The 24157-nt window shown below is 35.7% G+C and overlaps 1 protein-coding gene across 3 annotated transcripts in view; it reads right to left on the reverse strand.

Moving 5' to 3' along the window:
* Window positions 1-24157, reverse strand: part of SFSWAP (splicing factor SWAP) — a 49944-nt gene that overhangs the window by 14873 nt on the left and 10914 nt on the right. For all 3 annotated transcript variants that reach the window (XM_059827659.1, XM_059827658.1, XM_059827660.1), the window contains 10 exons: window positions 23891-24116; window positions 23316-23431; window positions 22328-22463; window positions 19451-19688; window positions 19003-19134; window positions 18543-18636; window positions 16059-16236; window positions 13287-13520; window positions 11530-11720; window positions 14-279 (listed from right to left, as the gene is read on the reverse strand). In XM_059827659.1, coding sequence (XP_059683642.1) covers window positions 14-279; window positions 11530-11720; window positions 13287-13520; window positions 16059-16236; window positions 18543-18636; window positions 19003-19134; window positions 19451-19688; window positions 22328-22463; window positions 23316-23431; window positions 23891-24116 — 1811 coding nt within the window. The remainder of the gene's footprint in view (window positions 1-13; window positions 280-11529; window positions 11721-13286; window positions 13521-16058; window positions 16237-18542; window positions 18637-19002; window positions 19135-19450; window positions 19689-22327; window positions 22464-23315; window positions 23432-23890; window positions 24117-24157) is intronic.

The raw sequence follows: 24157 nt of genomic DNA on the forward strand, positions 1-24157 counted from the left end.
TTTCCAAACCCACCTTGAATGCCTGACAGTTCTATAGGCAGTGGGAAGTGAGTGCTTTGCTTTTGAATGTGATCTAGATCTGGACTTAGATGATGAATGATACTTGAATGGTGATCGAGATCTTGTCCGAGATCTTTTCTTGTGTTTTTTTCTTTTCTTTTCTTTTTCTTCATCCCTAGGAGGATCTTTGCTTTTGCTTGAAGGCCTTTCTGCTTGTTTAACTTCTAAGGTGGGTAAAGTTCTGACTGCAGTCACAGGACATGGTATACTAGTCACACTCTGAAATCAAAGGTAAACAAAGAACAGTATTCAGTTTTCAAAGTTGCATGCAAATTTTTAAGTTGAGGAAGGCCTGTAAGTGTGGAAAACATGTAAGCATCTCTAGGCCTTTATACTAAGCAGAGGGCTACAGCTACTCCTGTGCATGCCACATACGTGCACATTCTGGCAAAGAAACTTAAGATACCCTGCTTGGTAGTCTTGCCAATATACAATATAGGTTTTTTTTCAGAAATGCTGGATAACAACAGCAAGGAAAATAACTAACAATCACCTTACATTTTTTTACCCATGAAAATGTGTGAGAAATACATCCATCTTAAGAAAGTAGTTGTTAACAGTCTAACCTCCCATGAATGCTTTAAAACCTCACAGTGCTGCATTGGTATTACGTAAAGCACGCGTAAGTAAGGCTGACATCTTCAAAAACACGCATCTAGTAGCAATTAACAGAGGCCTATACAGTTCCCCAAAGATACATATGCAAGTTGGGATATGCACGCTAAGACTGTCAGCTTAACTAGGACATAGTTTGAAGTTTTCATCTTTAGTTGTTAGAAGAAATGTGTTCTAAAAAATGGGTACTATCAGATATCTTTCCATCTATTTATCCCTTTTATTTAAAAAAGGATAAATCTGAAAATACAATTAGGAACTACTGACATTCAAAGTTAAGTTTTAGTGTCATTTTCACCCTTGAACTGTGCTGTTTAGATTACAGCCTGAAAGAAAACAGTGAAATGAATTAGTGCCAATAGAAATTACTTCTGTACTTTGTGAAATAAATGTTTTGCACATAAAATACTGGAATGATCACAAAAATTATTAATCTCAAAGAGAGAACAGGTCTATGCACAATTCATGCTCAGTAAGTAATTCTGACTGCAGTCAGTTAAGCAAAACGTACCATACTCCAAGAAGTTTTTAAATTATCAGTTTGTACCTGAGAGAATTCTGCTCAATACCTTGTTTAGAACAATTCAAGTCAGGCACTATAGATATGCTCCTTGTTTCAAAGCCTGTCATTCCCACAGCTGCCATTTCAAGACAACTGGAGAAATCAGTTTGCCTCTGTCATAATTTCTGCTCCACCTCGTCTCACACTTTCACCGTTTAATACAAGGATGCTTACCGTGATCAGAATAAAAAGTAATACATTAAAACCTGAAGTAACCAAATTAGAAACAGGTGATCTTTTCCCTTCTTTTTACCTTTCTCCTACTGTGAATGTGTCAAGGCATTAATTGACCACATTTGAATAATCGGAAATCCAGCTTTGCTTCAAGTTAGAGAGCCATGACACTTTTCTGAACTTTAACTGATAACTGCTATCACAGTATTTACAAAAATAGCAATAAAGCAGTACTGAAGTAGTTTGCTTCAAGGTTTATAAACATTTTACCGCATGATCATTTGAGTGACTGGTTTACCAGAGGCCCATTTCCAATTTCACTAACTTCACAATCCACGTGTAATTGCAGACACCCAATCCCCAAACTTCAGTTTCCTGAGACCACCGCAGCTGACTTTTGTTCCTTGACAATGTTATTCATCCCTTTATATGGTATCTTAGTCTTCGCCTTGAACCCTACTGAATATGTAATAGACCAGTTTGCCTTGAAGTAGACACCTCTAATAGCCTGAAACAAAATAGCTGTAGGCGAAGTAGAGTTAAGAGGGAAAAAAGAGAGGGAAGAAAAAAAACAACCGTTTTCAGTGCCCAAGTTCATTTGGTCACATAAAACACAAGCTATCATACCACTACCAAAAAGGAAGTTAATAAATGAATGACACATTTATTTTTAGCTCACATGTAGAGATTCTCTCAGCAGTCAGAACGAAGAACCCCACAACGCTAAGCACCCCTAGGTATCCACCAAAATCATCAGATGCTGAAAACGTGGGCTTTCCTTGACTTTCAGGATGCTTACGCTAAAGAGTGACAGCACTGTCCAGATATCTCCGAGAAAAGCACAGCTACAGGTTGGCTGGCTGTAAATTCAGACACCACTGCTTCAGGTTACTAATGAATCATGTTTGGAAAGCCACACAGAAGTAAACTGTAGCTACCCCCATGTGAATATGCAAGTTCTGGAGTGCAAGACAACAGCTAACGCAGAGGGAGAAGTCACCTACCTGTCCAAACCTACACAATACACCACGGCAACCAGGAGCTCAGATGATAGTTGCCAGGTCACAACGGCACAATCAACTGTGAACAAATGTGCTGATTTCCTCATCACCAGCAAAATGACCTGATTCACCATCGGAGCATAGAGCTCAGTGAAAGAGCTTAATGCCAGCAAGTTGCCAGGCCACAAAGAAAATTTCTCAGTGTATAAATAATGCTGCTGAATAAAAATATTTGGAAAAAAGTAAACTGTCTTATTGTCTGGCAAACAGAAGCAGCTGTCAGTCATTTGTGTTTTTACTAGTGAAAGCTGATCCCGGCAAACGAAGGTAATAGGAACTAAAATTGGAGGCACAAATGCGGGGGGGGGTGGGGTGGGGTGGGGGGGGGCGCGGGTGGTGGTGGTGGTGTGTGGAGTGGATCAAAGCAAACACAGATACTGGGAGATTACTAAACATTTCCAAAAGGCAGAAACACTCTGTTTTACTGACCAAGATTTCGCAAATCTGCAGGGCAGTAGAACACAGTTTTGGAAAGCATGGCAACAAACTGGTTACCTGATGAATTTTATTATGCATCTCAAGGGATGAGAGATTTAAATTTTTTGAGAGCTCTTCTAAGTTGTTACCCTGCAAACATCCAGCTGGTATTCACTGAATCTCACTTCTTTGTCCATTTTAGGTAACAGTGCATTTTTTGGCCCTTATCAAACGCTACAGTTGTCAGACAGTTTCACTGGCAGAGTTGTTCTTCAGCATTTTATTTGCATGACTGAAGCAAATCCTACTAAAATAACGCTTCCTACAGTAAACACTTGGTAAAAAATTGTTTCAGAGATACATTTTTGGAAAACAAAGATGATTCAACAACTCTTGTTTAGTAGGAATGAGTTAGGAAAGAGCTCTGTATCAGGAAGAATTTATAGCTACATGAGAACAGTAATGAGCACTTCAGTTCATCACAAGACATTTGCATATTTGCAGTATTCATAAGACCAGAACACACATTAGTTATTCTGGGGTTACACTACTTAATCAATACATAAAGCCAACATTAGAAGCGAACCAAAAGGTGCTTACTGCAACATACCAAAACATCAGCATTGTTCCTGGTACAAACACAATGAACAGGTAAAGAACATTATCAATAACGTTACTAGCACTTTTACAACTGGCTAACATTTCTTCTGTTCTGAATAGCTGAATTTTGCAGTAATTTGAATCCTGTGTTAGATCAAAATTGGAAAGAGTGAAGAATGTCAGAACTGTAAGAGTTAAATCAACAATTCTTTTACTTCATTAAAATCTGAAAATTCTCCAGATTCTTTTCTACCACTGTACCTTTTTTACCGCAGGTTCCCCAAACCTTATGGTGAAGCATTCCTTGACTGAGAATTAATAAGCAACTGTCTACCAACAATGGAAGTGTATGATTGCTCTGTGCATCAAAGCAAGCGGTTACTGTTTTTAGAAGAGTTTGTCAGTCCTAGTCTCAATAAATTGGCCCAAAATGATTAAATAGAAGTGATAAAAAACATTTCCAATGGATTAAGTTCCTATAGAACAAGTTAAATACTCAGTACTCAAAGACTCAACAGTTTCATCAGGGTTTAGCTGCTGCACTGAAATGTAGCTATTAACAGTACACTGACAGCGTTAAGTTCTTCAAAAACAGACAGAATTTTGCATTCTCAATTTTGAAGGGCCAACTGTAAAGAAATTAGTGGTTATGAGTCTGTTGCATGGATCAATATGGCTTTGTATTTTGAGTACTCTGAAGAATAAAAATCAAGGCATAGAACATGCTTAGCTCCCTCACCTACCAATTAAGATGGCAGTTCCTGATATTTAGCTTTTTTCCCCCTATTAAATATTAATTAAAGTATTTACAGTATGAGGAATTACAACTCATGTAGTTTTTGATAGTAGGGTTCTTGCAATAAAAAAAGTTCCAAATGCCAGCAAGCTATCCACCCCCCAAATGCTACATTAGTATGTGACATTTTGTTTTATGTTTTTATCTGTCTCTTTGAAAAGGCAAATAAGGGAAATTCACAAACAAAAAAAACCAAAACACCCCCCTTCCATGCTAAACAGAAAATACAGATACCTATATTCTGAAAAAAAAAAGTAAAGTAAGAAATGAATGGCCCTGAATTCTTGGATGGTATTCATTAGACTACTACATTTTGCTTACAAATTAACATTAAGAAAATATGCAAACATAAAATTATGTTATACATTATTATTCCAAAGAGGCATGCAGTAGTATCTGCAGTCCATTGCTAAAAAAAGCAGGATCAACTACAGCAGTTAAGTGTGAAAGACATACACTATCTACAGTTGTTGATAACCCTGTTATACTTGGCAAAACTTGAATAGCATATTTTTAAACATGGCAAACTTCTATTTCACTGATAAACAGACTACTTTCCACAGGAAAAAAAAGAATTGTTACATACAGGACAAAAGTAAGGACAAGCCATCTAAAGACACAAATGATAAAACAGGCTTCAAAACAGGGAAGATGAAAGAGCCAAAAGAAGTTAAGTTTTGCTTTGTGCTATAGAATCTTTATATTCAGAGCACAATGGCAGATGACATTTGGGACAAGCCATTAAAATAGTTACTTTCAAATCATGTGCTTGTCTGTTTTTGCAGCATTATGATCATGGATTTCTCTCCTTGTTTAAATCAGATACTAAGGTTTATACAGGTACCAGTTTGGGTATAACCAACTGTGTTTTACATGCATATCAAAGTACTATCACCCCTAAAGCATTTCTGACATAGGATAAAATATGAGAGATTAGCAGAATAATCTGTATTAGAAACTCATCAGACACACTATTATTTAAATCATGCCCTGCAGACAAAAATCGGACTGTACCACACTTGCAGAGCACCTGTCACTTCATCAAGTAACTTCTTTGAAAAAGTCAAATACATTGTGCCTTGTCTAGCCAGCCACCAACGCTGGCCCCTTCTCCTATTTTTGTCAGGTATTACCAACACCAGCAGATTCTGGGAGACGCTTTATCAATTAAATTACCAAGAATGCAGGTTTGCAGGCCTTCCTTTGACAGGGACAGCAGGGAGAGGACTTTACCTACACAAATTACATTTACCAAAACTTTTTGCTGGAAGCAATGGTTTGGCAGCTTAGATTTTCCTCTGCAAGACTCCTATAACCTGATACCGTTATTAACCACTGTTAACAAAAACATTAAGCAAGCATTCACCGGCAATACACTGAACCATGCCAATTTTCTTCTGTGCGGCTTGGCTGCACACAGATGGAGAACCACGGCTCCATAACAGATTCTTTTCCTTTCTCTTTTTCAACCTTTTGCTCCCAGATGCACCTAAGAACAACGCCGCTCAGATGGACACGGTCAGGGATAATCAACTATTTTGAACTGGAACATTGGCAGACAAACAACATTTTAACCTCTGAAAAAGGTGGCAAAAATGTTACAGGCGTACTATACCAAGTGTACTGTACCAAGGCCTACTACCAACAGTGATGCTTGTATTCAGAATTCAACTTGTGCCAATAACCAGCGTATTTGATTTAATAAACTGCAGGGGAGCGGGAGGGAGTGAAACAAAACAAACCAAACATACCATCTTAACATAAGCTCTCCCAATGTCTAATCTACTTAATTCAGGTTTTGTTAAACATACATATATATGAACATGCACAACTAGCCTTTATTTTACTTATATATAAATGTCATCTTAATTTTTAAAATTTAAATTAATTTTAATGATTTTGGTAGAAGGTTTGCATTTCAGATCATGAAACACCTTATTTGTTTAAAAATAAAAAGGCACTTCAACACAACACTCCAGATAACCTGGCGTACTCCAGCTCTGCATATCTAGAAGAACTGCAGTTTTTAAAACTACAGGTTGTTTGCTATTGCAGGCCAAAGAACCTATGCCTGTTGCAGAATGATAGCTTTCTCCTTACTGAAACACTACCAGACAGATGTGCCAGCTCGCCTGATTTTCTTATTACAAAAGTGTCTATGTGAATTATATATGTAAACACAAGAAGTGAGATGCTACCCAGTTACTGTTTACCCCGTCCTGAAAAAGGGCAAAGACTTCACTAGCTACAATGTTACCGTAAGCTGATCACTTTTGGAAACTGAGACAAGCTACATGTTTTCCAAGTACTAGTTTGAGGAAATGTCATGCATAACTGTACTGTTGTAATGCACACAAGAATGGTGAGGAGCCATTTGTGAAAAGCTGCGCTGCTTCATTGCTCAAGCTTGTTTTTCAGCCTTTTGTTCCTCTTACTTGATTTAACTTTAAGGAAAAACAGGAAACCATGTCGAAGAAACAATTCGGCTATGGAAAAAGTAGATCTGACTATTTTTTAAGATTCACCTGAAGCCAAAAGAGCTATGGTCTGTGGTATTGACTGTCCTTTATGTGCAGTTAGTGGAATCAGTTTTGTTCAAAGGTATAATATATATTCAGTACCAGCATTTCTTTCAAGAAATACTACAAATCAGGAAAGTCTGACAGAGGTCAAAAAAGCTTTGCTCGTTTAATGCATTTCTACACAGTGTTTTAAGAATGTTTTCAGCACAAATGTACACTGTGTATACACATCAATAGCATTACTAGTTTCTCTACAGCTATTAGGCAGGGGCAATCTCATGGGAATTATGCATCTCATGGACATTCTCAACTCTTCTTCATGCCTTATTATACATCTGTCATTATTCCGTTTTTTGAGACACATTTTAAGCTACAAAAATCACTCCACTACATTAACTCTATGACCACTGCATATGAGACTTTGTTTCCTGGACTCCTCATTGGATGCTCCTTCCCCCAAAAAGGGAGATGTAGTACGTTAAGTGACATTTTTGGTGGACTTAAATATTTTAATTTTTTTTCTTTGTTTTCTGAAATTTCCCCAATTAGTTCCACTGACCAAACTATAAAACTAATTTTACATATCTCTCTCCTGACTTTTTTTAAAGACTTTTTTTTTTTTAAATTACAGCCACTGTAGTTACTTGTTACTTTTGCAATCGGTGTATTTAAATGCATCTTTTTGTTTCTAAAACATGACTAAAAAAAGCTTAAAACCCCCTCTGTGCTATGTATTTATTTATAAGCTGATTTAGACAGCACAATGCAGCTTACTGGATTCTCAGTGTATATACAACAGAGGTTAGCAAATCCGCAATATGATTTCACTTATCTTTTCCCAATGAAATTTTTTGAATCAAATAGGCTGCTATGAATAGGCAAACCAGGCAAGTAGAGCAAAAGGCAGATTACGCATTGGAACAAATGTAGATGGAAGCTTTTTCAAACAGGGCAAATGGAAAGAAAACAGCTTGAAAAATATTCACATTTCAAAATAAACTTTTATATGCAAAAATCTATATGTATATATCTATATAAACATATAGAAGCGTGTCAATAAGCAAACTACACTTAGGAGGAGTATTATTTCCAAAGACAGGATGGCATTTTAGACTGTTCATTAATACAGTACTATCATTCCCAATACAAAAGTCAATTTAATTTCAAAAAGCAAGGCCACATCAGTAACATTTACATATATATTTGAAATTCTAAATAAACACTTCTATAAAGAAAGCATCTCCAAACCGTTTCATTGGGTAGAAGCAGTGAAACTGGTTGCTTTAAAATTCTTAAATATATGGAATTTTTTTGTGTGAGAAAAAGAGATGTCTCCTCTGAAACTATACATATGTGGGAGAAGGAAAAAGAAGTTTTTAGCAAGGAAATTTACTGAGAAGTGGGATTAGGGTGCATTTTTTGTTGAAAAGTTCACTTGCTTTTTAGTAAATTCAGCTTAGGACTTCAGTAAGTTCAGATGTGAGTGAGGACACTCATCTGCTCTTCTGAAAGAGAGTCAGCTGTCACTGAAGAGTTACTGGTTATTTCAGACATTCTCTTAAAGAAAAATATCAAAAGAACCTTAGCTTAAAAGTATCTATGTCCTTGACAAATCCCCTTGAGAAGGAGAACAGAACTGCAAGTCTGGGGAGTTTTGCATTGTCATTGTCTTCGCATTCACTCTTCAATGTATAACTGGAAAAAAGTACTGAACACTTCTGCCAGTCAGGGAAAATTCGGCAGCAGTAGCAATAAGCATCCCAAACAAGATCTCTTTTGGGATGTGACCACACTCAATTCACATATCTGCTACTCTATGCTGATATGGATCACCTAAACTGCAGGTATGTCTCTTTCAACTGTCTGTTCTCTGGGAACATCTATTTGGAAAAAACAAGAACTGAGCAATGAATTACTTGTTAGGTACTGGAATTCTTTCTGTGGGAAAGGAATAGATGGAAAGCCATGTCATTCATTCTTGTAACCAGTCTGTCACAATCAATATCTGAGATTTTCTATCAGTATCCAGAAATGAAGTTTTGTTTGATTAGTGCAACCAACAGTGATTTATTGGCTTTTCTGGAAGCAATATAATTCCAAAACCAGGAAACTGAGGTTCTACTTCCTAACAATATTTGTATTTGCAATGTGCACGAAAGGTCTGACTGCAGCGTATGTAGACAAACACAGGACCTTCAATCTGGCTTATGAAGGATCCTGCAACAATACCCCAAGCTGTGTAAGTTTCTGGCCCTATTTAGGTTAAGTTTCAGAAAACTACATAGTCTACACCAAATCCCATTCCTACTTTTTCCCCACAGCTGTTTACAGCTATTGCAGTGAAGACGTAAGTCTAAGGTGACTTTGTTGAAAATGGATTTTGACAGTTTTTCTTCCATTAAGAAAAGAGATTGTCTGGACTTGTTGGAGGTGTCTGTACAGGTGCTGGAAACACAGACTCCCCTGTCTTTTAGCATGAATGCATCAGATCACACTGGACTGCGATGTGTTTATGATAAAATGATGCTTAGGCTGAATAAAAGTAAGAGACACTCCTGGAAGTAAAATTATCACTTCCTAAGCTAGGACAAGCACTATACTGGCAGAAAGAGAGAGTGGCTCAGTGAAAAAGCTGGAACAAGGGGAAAAGATAAAAGAAAGAACAGAAACGAAGTACAAAAATAGCCTATTCTCCTCTGTGGATGAAGTTAAGCAATTAGGAACTTAAATGGAAAATACACAATGTAATTGGGAAAGTGACTCTTCCACAGAGAACACAGCTTTGCTGGCAAAACCTGCAGATAGAGAGAAAAGCTTCAGGACAGTGCTATGATGCATGAACAAATCAATACTTGAAGGATTTTCTTATATAATAAATTCAAATCCCTCATTTAGGATTTTAAAATTGTAGTTAGTTTATTGAAATCAGAAAGGGTTTATGTGAAACACATTATTTCTTAGCTAATTTAAACAGCGTTTTTTGTTTATTAGTAGGAAAAAAGCTAATGTGTGGCTTTGATCAATACAGGTTTTTAGAATTGGTTTTATATTTCATTACTGAAGTTTCATGACTAAAGTCTTTTGGCCTAAGATTCCTCTTTAATCTTGCTTACTCAAAATTCTAAGCCTTATAAAACTGATTTCTAGAAGAGATATTTTTATCATAACTACTCATCAACAGACTGACTAGTAATAGTTCTGTTTGCTGCAGGAGATAATGCCAACTAACTGGTTAGCCGTTACTTCTGCATGATAAATCCTCTTTCTCCTTTGTGATAAATTCTAGTAATCCAACGTACGGCTATGAGAAATTAGTTTTTCATTTCCTTTGGAAGCAACTGTCCAAACAGCCAAATGGCAAGGGAACTTATCAGCAATTTTATTGTGTTCCTAAAATCTAATATTAAGTCATCATCAATATCCACGTTACTCTTAGACTTGGCCTAAGAGTGCAATATCATGATGACCTACTCAAAACAGAGCTTCTGAAAGTCCTCAAACAGATATTACCCTAGTATTATCTATTGTGGTTGACTATCCAAACAATGAAAATGGGTACAAATGGACAAGAGAATTACAAGGCAGAAGAGAGATGGAAAGCAGTGTGCCACATGACTATTTCCTAGTAGTTTTCTAGAAAAGCAGCAGAGGGTTCAAATTTCTAATGCAACTATCAAAAATTGTTCTTTGAAGAAATGCAGGAATACTAACACTCCAAATCGATTTGCTACAGAAAGATACTTGCTTCTACTCTCCAAAACAAGAGATTCTGCTGAACAAACCCAATGAAATATGTCATTTCATGATCAAGTAGGCACAGGCAGTGTGCCTGTGTGTCTTCCAGTTCTCTGGAAGACAGCTAGCAGAATAGTTAGCCCCCTCAATCATTTCAATGAGTTTTTTGACTCTTCATTGACTATGCCCAGTGAATAACATGCATACATATATTTGTTTGAATTTTCTGCCACTAGCTGTAAATTTAGCTTTATTTTAAAAATCATATCCTTATAATAAACCAAAATCTTTTATAACTCCCATACTAAACTTGGGCCTAAAAGAGAGGGAAAAACATCCTAACATTCTAAGCTTTTAAGGACTTTACATGAAATACTCAACTAACACAAAGATGATGAAGAGCAACCTAGTTTTCTCCCACCTATGTATCTGTCTTCTTGATTAAGGATGTCCCAGCTAGAAACCTTAAAACACATAGATCAATTCACTAACTATTCGTCTCAGTTTCATGCCAGTTAAATTAATAAAAATCAAACAACAAAACCCAGTAGAAGAGTTGCAAAGTAAGTCTTAAAGTAAGCTCAGTTGCCTGTGAATTGTTTCTGAACTTCAAGATGTCTACTAAAAGCAAAATACACATTAAATAAGTAAATATCACAATGGATACCCAAGTACTCTTGAAAAGGTAAGCATTCTAATTCATGGACCACTAGTACAGAGTTAAACTTGCAAGCTCATTTTCCTTTCTGTAACTGGCTAACTGACCTCTGAATTATGCATCATATTTCTCTATGAGTTCTTTAATGACAGATGAGAGACATATGTAAGATAACTGAAAAAGACTAACAGTGTTTAAAATTCAAATTTCTCCCCATTTAGAAAAGCTTCCAGCTCTTCAGTCAACTTCATAACATACTGTCAGATTCATACTCTATAGGTAAGTTTTCTGCTAGCTTTATGATAAAAAGAAATTTATTTTCTGCTTACCTCATTATTGAAGGAATTCTCTTCAATTTTCTCAGTTTCTGCCTCTGCCAGAGGGTTTTTCAGGGTCTGCAAGAACAGTGCAGCTTTCCTTTTACGCTCTGCTTGTAGCTGCTTTTCTTTTGATTCTTTGGAGGCCTGTGCAAGCTTCTCTCTTGCTGCAGCTGCTAATCTATCCTCTAGTTTCTGTTTTGCTGAGAAAGACAATTAAGCCTAAAAGTTAGAGTGAGTCATGCTTGGGGAACTTAGGTTTCCTTGAAACAAACACACATACCACCCCGCCAACACAAACAACCAAACAGTCCCTCCAACCATTCTCAAACCTTTCTAATACATCCATTCAGAGACATAATAAGGACATATCAGCTTGAAATTACGAAATTCCAAGCATCTTAATTCATAGATATATCATTTGCTTGATGAAAAGCAGTATAGGTGAAATAAAAATTTTTAAGCTTAAAGAAAATTACATGAAAATCCAATACTGAAAATTCAGGATATTTGTCCTTTTCTATTTACAACTATCTAAAAAAGTAGCACTGTAAACTCAGAAGCTTTTTCTTATACTTGTTAAAGTGATGCAAACTCTCCATTTTGCTCTTTCCACAGATCTGATCTTTACATTTTCCAGCCCTATTTACATACATCTTAAAATGTTTACACAAAGGGCCACTCCAGAAATTTTCAGAAACTGTTTCACCATTGTTACAACCAACAGTTATTGTTATAACCAACAGTTATTGTTATGTGATTACAGAAAGAGAATAGGCCGATTTATTTAACTATGCACCTAAAGGATATTTTGTCTAACCTTTTTCATCTTACACTTCCACTTTTGTGTTCTGTGCATGTACAAGACAACTGGTTTTTTGTTCAACTGCAGTTTTTCCAACACAACTTTTTCCAAACATGTTTTACACTTAGTCTTTATTATCATACAAAATATTTCATATTTGCTTTAGATATGTTATCACCATAGCATACTCCGTGCTACTGAAGTTTAGAAAGGGTCTGCTACTTAGGAGCAAAAAAACCATTCTGAAAATGAAAAATTAAATTCCTGTGGCATACTCATAGTTGTAAGAGAAATATTAAGTTTTTAAGCTGGTAAACACTGACAGCATCTCCACTTTATTAAACAATCTCTGCTGTGAAACAGTCTTGGGGAGGAATGGGGGAAATTTGATCCCTTTGAAAGATCATTTCATTCAAATTCACACAGCATACCCTTCTGCCCTTACATATATAAACACAGTAACAGGAAAAACCCATACAAAGACTTAATGGCTATGCATTGTAAGAGTAACAAAACATCAACAAGGTGATATTAGTCTATATGGGAGTGCTATATAACTGAAAAATAGCTTCAAGCTATTTTTTTTTTTTTTCATTGTTGTCTGAAGAAAATGAGAAGTGGACATGCCTTTTCCTGGGCTCTGTTAATGCAATCTGGAAAATAGAAGTTTAGTGTTTTACAAGGAGGTTGTAATGGAAAAAATAAAAATCCAGAAAGATCATGCATTAGGGCAAAGTACTCAGCTCCAGTGTGTTACAAGTTTGATTTTAGCTGAGAAACCAGTAAGATTTAATTCTTAATAATAAGCAGGAAACTGTGGGAAAAGAAAAGAATTCTGATTCCTGTTAACATGACATAGTGAAGATTCAAAATACCTAAAATGCCGTACTTATTCACATGACAGTTTTGTAGTTTGCCTGAACAACTCAATTTTTGATTTTGTTTTCAGCATAACATGGGATACCTTGCTTAGCTTCCAACTCCTCCTGTGTAAGTTGAGGTTTTTTCTCTTCAGCAGCAGTACAAGGAGTGGTAACAGCTGGAGTATGGTTTGAAGCATTATTAGCATTCTCTTGGCCTTCCTTGCCCTCTTCTTCCTCCTCATCACTGTCATCATCTAATTTAACACGGTTTTTCTCCAAAGGAAGAAGGTCATTTTCTTTGGCCTTGATTGCAAAGCTTATTGGAGCAAACGATGCTGTGAATGAATGGGTAAGATTTTACACATCATTAGACTATATACAGTAGAAAGCAGGTTGAATTTCTCGACTTTATCCATTACTCATGCAGACTACACAAAAAAAAAAAAAGAGACTTGTATCATCCTTACATGATGCTAATTATTTTGGGGAAAAGGACAACACAATCTTTTTTTTCGTTCTTTTTTTAACAAATGTTGGAAACTTCATTTGCCCTGTAAAAATCTACCTCAAAGTCTTTTTCTAATACTTCAGTAGCAGCAGGGAAAAACAAAGGTAGTCTAAATCATCTCAGGAATTACATTTCCTGAGATGAGATAAATCATTTTATATTCTGTGGCAAATGTATGTTAGTTTCAGTACTTCTTTTCCCAAATGAACAATCTATTCTTCCAGGCTTAAGATGAAAACGCTCTGTGCTCAGGCTCCTATCTAACACACTACAGTATGATATGGCCCCTTATGTTTCCTTTACACTAAATCGATGGTTTGCACAACAATAGCATTTGGCAGGCTGACAGAACTGTATTTAAAGACTTATTTCCATCTATATGAAAATTAGTTACTTTGGGACATTAACAACATTTCATTACAGGAGATATAAATGCAAAAACTAAGTACTTCTCCCCAAATGTCATAGCTAGTCTTGCTGTAGCAAGACTGGTGGTCAACTATTCCTATCAAGCAGACCCTACTACTCCAACACAAAAGGACAGCACAACACACTTGTGCCAGCACATTCAAAGGAAAAAGAACGCCTGTAAAAAACATGGAATACCACAATAAAAAGGAAATTGTGGATCATTTCAAGCTAGGTTGTATTAACGGATCTTCAAAAATAACTACATTTAAGTCTGAACTAATCCTTTTGCCTCACAGAACCTTCCTTGGAATGTGTTTTGAGAACCATTTTCTGAAAAAAAAAATACAGAATTAATCTCTAAACCATTTATCCAAAATGCAACTTCTAAGAATAAAGAATGGAATTTCTCACATGTCTCAAGCAAAGCAACCTACTACCACATGGTCTCCTGCAATATTTGCTTTCTCAGGATGCCTTTTGCATATATATTCTATAAGATTTCAGTTAGGAAAATTTAAATACTATAATTAAATTACATACATGATTTTAAAATATAAAATAAAAATATTATAAAATACAAGCTTTGCATCTTGTAATTCTGAGGTAAGGAAATAGGCTCAGAAGTAAAGAACTAAAGAATTCCAAGAGAAGAGATATTATAATAGTGATTTTCCAACTTCTTCATAGGACAAAACAAATCCTAAAATGGTATTTTACTCCCTCAGAGGCAGAAGAAAAATCTAATGTGCATGTTATGTCTGTCTTGCAGCCAGCTACTGTATTTAGCTTACAAGAAAGTGGGATTTGTAACATATTAGAGGAAATGAAAATAAGTTTATACGAACAGGATTGTCATGAAATGACTCATTGGTTACATTCCATCATCTAAATTTGAGCAGATTATTATTATTAAAGCACGGGCTCCAGTTTGCCATTTATTAATAACATAACAACAAGAAACAATATAATTTTCTGTTGCATATTACATTCTCTTAATAAGGCATCTTTGAAGACAGGGAAGATTGCTCCTTCCCTGGGGAAGCTACTCAATGTGCCCAAAGAAGAAACTGCAGAGTATGGACAGCCAGACAACCATGCAAAGAGCTTGGAGCTTGCAGCCCGTGGAGGGAAAGAAATTGTAGTGAGGAGCAAGAAAAAAGAAGAATTCCAAGGGACCACAGGGACTTGATAAACTTATCAGCAATTAAGAAAGCCACTGAAGTGGCAGGAAGGCAGTACCCAGGCATGGGAACGTTTTGTGGTTTTTTTTTCCCCCAGTGGCTTTCAGTTCTACTTAAAAGATTTAAGTTTCTAGTTTTTACTGAACGGAAGAAATTTCAAGATCTCTTTTCCCGATAGGCCAGGAAATCAGTTCCCAGGTATAAACATTCGCTTTTCCAACTCAGGACACTAACAGTGGGTTAGCCGACTTTGTTGGGCTGGCTTCCATGAGATCCTCCCATTTTGTCCCTCTGCTGCTATGACTGCAAGAGGAAAAACATTCCACTTAGACATGAAAAGGATCTTTTTTTCCAGCATGACTAATGTCCAACACGGGAAGACTAAGCAACTGAGTAATAAGCCTAGCATACTTCCTCCATATGTATGCTTTCAAATAAGACTACTGCTTTTATCCAGAAGGAATAACTTCTTTCTTGCACAGAGCTTGTAACTGTCAAGTTTTAAATGACAAAAATAAGATTCTGCTGGGGTCACTGATGAAAGCCTTCAACTTTGCACAAAACCGAAATAAAACAATGTATTCTGTCAGACCATAAATACCTGATAGTCTGATAAGAGAGAAATATGAAAGCAATAAAATTACTTACTTCAGTCCTTTTTTGATGCTTCCAGTGAAAATATTTTCTGCATGTTGAAACTCTTTCCTCTGCTTTCGCCCTGTCTCTCCCCCTGCCTTTAGTATTTTCACGCCCAACAAATCATGCCAACATACCTTTCACCAATTTACCATCACTGACAGTTTTAGAAGGAGGAACATCCTTTTTAGTTCCTGGAACTCCTTTAGCACTTGGCTCAGATGCATCTTCAGGTGCATGTTCATCCGCAAATTGAGTCTCACTTGGTGTATCACCGGCAGTATCTGCTGGAACATCTTCAGATGAAGATACTCCCTTTTCAAAAGAAATGTGCAAGCTTACTAACTGAGTAGCTCATGAAAGAATTAATGCAGTATCTGTGGAGTTGCAATTTTGCCAGCCATTTAAAAAAATCACGTTATCAGCTAATCACATAACAGCTAATTTTACATCAATAAGCACTCATGACCAAAAGTCTGCTTCTTATAAATAATGTACTGCTTCATGTAAACCCACAGGCTGCAAAAACTACAGACATACAATAAGAATGTGTTATTTTACAGCGAAGAAAATGTTCTTCAGCTGGTACGCTTTCACCAACAACTGTTTTGAAAATTATGTTTTTCAAATTAGACCCTAAGAACATGCACTTTTTTTTCCAAAGTACATTCTTTTAGGTCTTGATCTCCAGGGTCCAGGACAAAATCCATTAAAGTTAATTCACAGCGACAGAATGAAAGCTTATGGCATTTTTTCCTAATGTACAATTGCATGATACCTTCTTTACAAAATGAAGTTTTACAGGGATCAACACAGGTTAACGTGTTTGATTTGGTCCAACATTTTGCTGAAGAACATTGGGCCTACCAATGTTTTTTGTGGCCTTAAATTGATACAGTACAGATGTGCTGAGATTTTCAAGAGTAAAGAATTACTGGTTCTACTATTACATGACCGAATCATTCAAGAATACCTCTAAACTCACAGTATAAAATTTAAGATGGTTACTGTAGAACATTAAAAATATTTACATGGTGAATCAGGGGATGACATTAAGTAATTTAACATTTAAATGAACCTCTCTCAATAAATAGTTTGGTTGCTTTCCACTGGCTGCTGTTAAGTATACTTAATGTTGAAATATCAGGTATTGAAGAAATCCTTTCATTGCTCCCTGCAGCCATTCCCTGACCAACAGAACTAATTTCTGAAAATCCTCGGAGGGGAAAACCACAAGGAAATCAAGGACTTCATCCTGTATTTACTGAAGCCAGTAGTACAATTTCTTATTAACTCTAATGGCCAAAAGGAGAACAATCAATTGCATTAGTTGCCTATATGTACATTACTAAAGCATAAAGATAATATTGAAATCATTATTCTAAAAAATTAAAGAGAATGGCATTATCTACAAAACCATGCAGTAGGAAAACATGCATTGCTACACATAACCTCAAGGGACTTAAACCAGTTTCTGCTTGCTTCTTAGCTGCACTCATTTGAACAGTTCAAATGAATCCTTTATTATTACACTTCAGTTAGTGTAAAATTTCCCCCCAAAATAAATGTTATCAAGTCCTTATTAATTATGTACATATTATGAATTCAACCCACCGGTTTGCAAATATGAAATACTAGAATAACAGTCAGCATTGTGGTACAGGACAATTTTGCATGTAATTTATCAACTGAATAAGATCATATTTACCACAGTTTATTTTTAAAAATAGTGCTTTCAAAACATTTTTCACTATTAAAACAAAATATTAGACACAAGTGTTTCAAACAGCAACTAGTATTGAATTCCGTCATTTTCCACAAAGCGATTTTGAGGAGTTTACCCACAGGCCTACCTTCTTCAGTTTAAGGCTGCCCAATCTAAGCCTTGAGATGACAAATGACATAGGGCCTAAAAAAAAAATAGCTCTTTCCCATGAAAAGTTAACATCAGATAATGTATTTCTGATACTATTTGCAATTTTCTTTTCAGTAAGAGAACAATCTAATGAGATTAGCTAACATGAGAATAGTTTAAAACAAGGATGGGTATAATCTTCTAATAACATGGACTAGAAGAAGCAAAGCAAGTAGGAAACTGATGTGAGATTTTGAAGCTCCAATAATGTTTCAGTCAATCATGACAGGACTCTTCTTTAACAAAACCTCCCTCAGAAAATTAGTTTAGCTACTGTGCTACTGTTCTACAAAGAACCATGAGGCATATGAGAAGGTATGGCGGTTAAAAAGCTATACCTAACCTTTCTGACAACACAACACTAATCCCAGTCCTACAAAGCTCTAAACCGCCACAAAGCATATACTCCCTTGTATAGAAAGTCAGAACATTTTCAGGTTGCCATTTTATATTACAACCACACTGAGCGGCTGCTTATACTAAAAAGCAAGAACTAAGTATCACACCACCTCACATATCTTTATTTAAATGCTATAGAAAACTAAAAAGCAACAAAAAAAAAGCATTCACATCCTTTGCTGAACAATTTCTCCATAATTCAGAGAGTTCCATTTTTAAAATATCTCATGGTAACAAAACAGATAAACAAGTCCTTTTCTCACTTATATTGTATTTTTAATATATGTATATACAAACACACATGTACCTGACAGTTGTCACTGCTCTCTTTTTGAAGGAAGAACTGTTTTTTAAATTCATAATAAGCATTATACTGGTGCCACGGTTGCAGGAACTCAAATCTGTTAAAGAAAACCAAATATGTGAAAATGCACATGAACATAGTAAATACCAACAATCCTTTGCCATCTGATTTTCTCCAGCAGATGGAACACTATTTGATGTTTGGAAGCACTGTAACTTATGCCTAAACTTCCAGAGGGTATACATTCAGAGCATGCTTTCTAGAGACACTTTTGTTAGGTTGGTTGTTTTGAGGATTTGGGCAATAATGCTTTGGCATTACCTTTAAGTAGGTCCTTGAATTTCAATTGGAAAAAAAAAAAAAGATAGTACATCTCTTCTTGAGACCCGCGTGTCCTGGTAATATATTTAAAAATTAAAACATCAACTTTAAAAACAGAAGTTAAAATAACATTTTCTCTTACCTGATATCATTCTTGGCACGAACACTGGTTTCAAATTTTATCCCATTCCTAGCAACATACTCAGCTAGCTTATCAATAACAGGTTGGATATCTGGGGGTGGAGGTATAATGGCAACCACTGGAGCAATTGCGCTGAAAACATCAAAAAGTACATCGTTTTTATAAATAGAACATAAATACCTTTCAGACTCTTGTTTTAACAAAAAACATTACATAGAGGTTTGCTCTCTGGGTTCATTATGCAGTTAAAATAACGCAAACCCTTCACAGTAGCTGAGTAACGATAACCACATACAATATCAAAGACCAAAGTGGAGGTGATCAAAGCTGTATAAATACAAGCGAATGTTACTGAGGAATCACCAATAATAGAACCCTTACTAAATACTTCATACTGAAGTGAAGGAAAGAGATCCCTCCAACCAACAAGCAAATCTATAGGTGGTACCTTGTAGATGTTGTGGTAGAAGTCAACCCACTGCTGCTATCGGTTGTGTCTGGGGGAGGTGGAGGTGTAGTACCGGGGGGTGGTGGTACTGTTGCTACCCCTGTAGTGCTTGATACAGTCACCCCTGCAGGCAACGCATTGTAGTAGGTGGCAACATCTATTCCCGGAGGTGGAGGCGCGAGGCAATAGGTTCCGTCAGGTAGCATATAGTAACTATAATACATGGCTGCCACAGTTGCTATAAAGAAACATATTTAAGAACAATGTTCTAGTTAGAAGAAAAACACCCAATAAAAAAAAAAAAAACAACAAACCATTATTGCATCAGTACAAACACACTGAGAATCCAGATTCACACAACACACTATGAAATGGTATCTAATTTTTTGTGGGGAAAAAAACAAAGGAAAAAAAGAATGCTCATATTAATGCACCTAGGATGAATAAGAAATATGTAGATTAAGAGACAGAATCAGAACGTACTGAAGGTCAGTGGGAAGCCAAATAGGTATGAATAAAGAAGTGAACCAGAGAAGGCCTATTAAAGAATGACCTAATATAAAATCATTCTTCCTAATCTAATTCACCCCTGGCAGTTTAACCCAGTTAATGTATGCATTAAGAAAGAAATGCACATATATTTAAAATTAACATGGAGAAATTAAACCAGTAGTATCACTATATATACATTAAATCACTATATTGCTATATATATACACACACACTCACTTACTGAAACCTCAAAAAGTAGACAGGTTTTGCAATTTAACACCAATACAATGAACAACTGATTTGAGCAAGTTTTCCACACTAGAGGCTTCTCCGACTTGAAACATTTCTTTCTTTAGAGTGCAAAGGCTTATGGCTTGCTTTCTTTCTTTAAGGACAGTATTTTATAATGCTTTAATTAGCTTAACACTTTCAAATGGCACTCACTTCTTGTAAATCTAAAGATTTTCTGCAAAAAGATGTATAAACAAATTATTCAGGTAAAATATTTCAAAGGATTTACAGTAAGAGTTCACATTTCTGGAAGCAAAGTTTAATCGATGCATTAAATTATAATGAATTATCCTCTTAAATGTTTCATAAACATTCCTGTGTGGCAGTATTTCCTTTCTTCAAAGAATAAGTTATCTCTAAGGAGAGAAGAATAAAGATCTGCTAAGTTTTAAAGGCAGGGAGAGGAGTTGCAAACTTAACTTGTGTTGCTACTAAATTATAATCTGCCAGTTTGCATCACATACATTCAGATTCAAGCCTGACATGAAAGTAATCAGAAAACTGATGAGCATTATTCTACAGAGATACTTATTCTGATTTTAGTCTTTCTTGAAACAACCAGCAATTTTCAATTTGTTCACAGAAATCTTATTTCAGTTTTATTAAGGTTCTCTTAAGGTACTGTTTTCAGTAAAAATTTCTTCCATGCATGTTCCTCTCCATATAACATGTCTGTAATCATTTGGGGAGGTCTGAACAACAACATTACTAAAAAAACCAAGAACTCCATCATCACCACCACCACTATCAAGTAACACTACCTATGAATTTATATCATCATGAAACCCTACTGTAGTGAAAGGCTGCAATATAAATTTTCTTATATCTCAGTAGCATCAAATGTTAAGTCCCATAAAGGAAAGAATAAGTTACATTTCTATATTTAAGGAATCAAGCACTTTCAGAATTCTGAAAAGAATTAGAGGCACATTAAGTAAGTTTGACTTCACCTTTTTGAGTATCAGAATTCACAAGATTTGCAGGAGCTTTATACAAAGCCTGTATTAAGCAGCTTCAAAGATAATGGAAACCAGACACATCCAGAGAAGTTAAGATAATGTTGCTAAAAATTTCATAGCAAAGTTGATTCTTAAAAGAGGTTATATACAGGACAGTATTTACATTTATCTGAAATGGTTCAAGAAAAATCTAAAATTAAAAATTTAATAATAATAATTTGGAAATAGGAGAAAATCTTGGTATTTCAATATCAGGCATAGAAAAAGCATTTGAGCACACAACTTTCCACACTGCTCACTTATAATTTAAATATATCACTGCTTTTGTTGTTCTTTCAAGAAAAAAAAAAAATAGAATACAGAATGGCCTCTTATAACTGTGGAACTTAAAAGTTACTACTCCCTCTCAGATATTGTAATGAGAAATATAATCTAAAACATCAATTTTTAACTTTGAATCTTGCATATTCCTGAATTTTATTTTCTACACTGCACCAGCACACAGAATAAAAGGTAAAATAATGAAAAATTATAAGAATTGACTGTATAATAAAACTTATTTATTTACTGTAAACTACTTCCAACTTTAGAACAGAATACTATACTAAAACCTGGTTTTATCACTTCAGTGGGATCCTTCAATTTACATGATTTTACCGTTGCAGATTTTTCTTAGTGTTAGACACTCCAGCAAAACTGTTCAAAGCAGATTTATCATCTGCATTTTGCTTAATACAGTAAGCTTTATTTTAATGGGAATCTCATGAATTGCTTTATAGGACAGTTTTATATTCAACAGTGAAGGCATTCATTAAGCTTCATTAGTAGAAACTGATGGAAGTTATGTAAAAAAAAAACCCCAAACATTAAGGGTACTGTGCTAACCACACTCACAGACTGAAGACTTGGCCTCCCACCTCCCCACCCCCTCCAACCCATTTCTGTTTTTCATAAACAGCTAACAGTTTGACAGATACTCAGTGGAAGAATGCACCTTCAAAGAGTCAAGAGATTAAAAAAGAATAAATATCTGTTACAAATGATCAAGTATGAAGCTAACGTATTTTCCTCCCACCAGCATCCACATACAATTCATCAAGACACACTACCAGCTGCCTAATCACAATGCACTTACAATCAGAAGAATATTCTGCTTGTGATGTCTGTACAGCTGCACCATCTGTTGTCTGTGGTGTAGATGAGTTATTATCTGATTGCGCTTTGCGCACCAGTGCTGCAAGCGGATGATCAGGGTCTACTACCTTCAAAGGCTTAAAATAATTTTGAGAATAGAAAAAAAGATTAAAATTTGAAGTACATATTTAAAGCATGATATCATCAACCTAATTTGGAAAGCAAATTTATCTAAGTTAATAGGCATCAGTAATATTGTCCAAACACTGAAGTTACTGGTTTTGTAGCTCTCACGTCAGAATCAACGTCTTTTTGAAAATTAGTGGAAAACAAAACAAAATGATACTTTAATTCAATGTGAACAGAAATCCGTGACATACAAAAAATGGGTATTACAAGGCTGGGATAAGACACAGAACCTGACTTGTCTAAATACCAGAGAGCACCACTGTCATTCCTCTGAAAGCCTCAAATGTGTACAACCATCTGTCATTTTCATTATTCCATCACTGATCAAACTCAGAAAATCAAAATAACAAACACATCCAGCAAAATTTACATTTAGTAAGTAGTAAATTCTGCTGATATATTATTCACTGAAACTATTTCTTCATGTCAACATTTCATCTACTAAAATCTAAAAAGAAAACATTCTCTCCCAGCTTATATACAGAAGGCATTAAGTATCTTAATCTTTTCAGCTTCGATACAGGTTCTATGGGATAAATCCTTGAGTGATGCCCTCAATACCAGAGGGCATCAAAAATAGAAATATAATTCCTTACAAATGGAAAAATAACAATTTATGTACTAGAGAAAAGGTAACTTGCAAGTTTACCAAAACAGACTTAAATTACTAAGACACAGTCTGGGGAAAAAAAAATAAAATCTTTGTTAACAAAAGATCTTAACGCCTGCATACTAGCATTTTTGTGCCCAAGAATCAGATGTTTTACAAGGCAGAAAGTAATTTAAATAGGGTCAAGTACCTTCATGAGCTCTTCAAGCCTACTGCATTTTTTAGATGCAAAGAGACTCGGATGGAGATAATTTCCATCATCATCATCGTCGTCATCATCTTCTTCCTCAGATTTGACTCTCGAGTCTACATAAAAGCAATGTCTGAATTTTTATTTGAGTTTGCTATGGATTTGTATTGGGAGAGAAAGACAGCATAGGACAAGCAACTGTTCTTAAGAAACAACCGTTTTCATAAATCTGCTTATTCACAAAAACAGATACAAGAAAATACTGCTAGCCATCAGTAAAACTAAAACCTAAGTGCACAGACCAACTTTCTGTTGGACTAGAGCTATACAAGTGTTTCTAAAAGCTCTAAGATGATAGCAGCTCTTGTATCTAAGAGTTTCCCAAAACAATCTTCTCTTTTAAAAAGCTCCTCCAATTTAAGCAAAATTTTGAATCATCACATCAATCTCAGCTGCAGGATAACAGCACTGCCATTGCAACGCACCAAAAAGATGCAGCTAATTTACGAAAAAAGACCAGTGGATGTTTCAATGATTCACATCTGAAGCCATCCATTTAACAAACAACAACTTACGTTTTTTCTCGTCCGCTTTATTTTCAGAAGGAGCAGCGTATCGTCCCTCTTTCATAGCCTTCTGAATGAATTTGTAGTAGGGATTGAGGTAGTGATCAAATCGCAAGAAGTCAAACTGGGAGTTGCGTGCTTGCTTGGCTTTTAGCATAATCTCAAACTGTGCTCCCTGCTTGCAGACAAAGTTTGCAGTTCGTTCAATAATCGCATGCATTTTTGCTGTTGGTGGCTGTGGGAGTAAAATAACATATATTTGTATTTTCATAAGCA

This window comes from Gavia stellata, chromosome 21 (assembly GCF_030936135.1).
Source record: "Gavia stellata isolate bGavSte3 chromosome 21, bGavSte3.hap2, whole genome shotgun sequence".
Classification (NCBI taxonomy): Eukaryota; Metazoa; Chordata; class Aves; order Gaviiformes; family Gaviidae; genus Gavia; species Gavia stellata.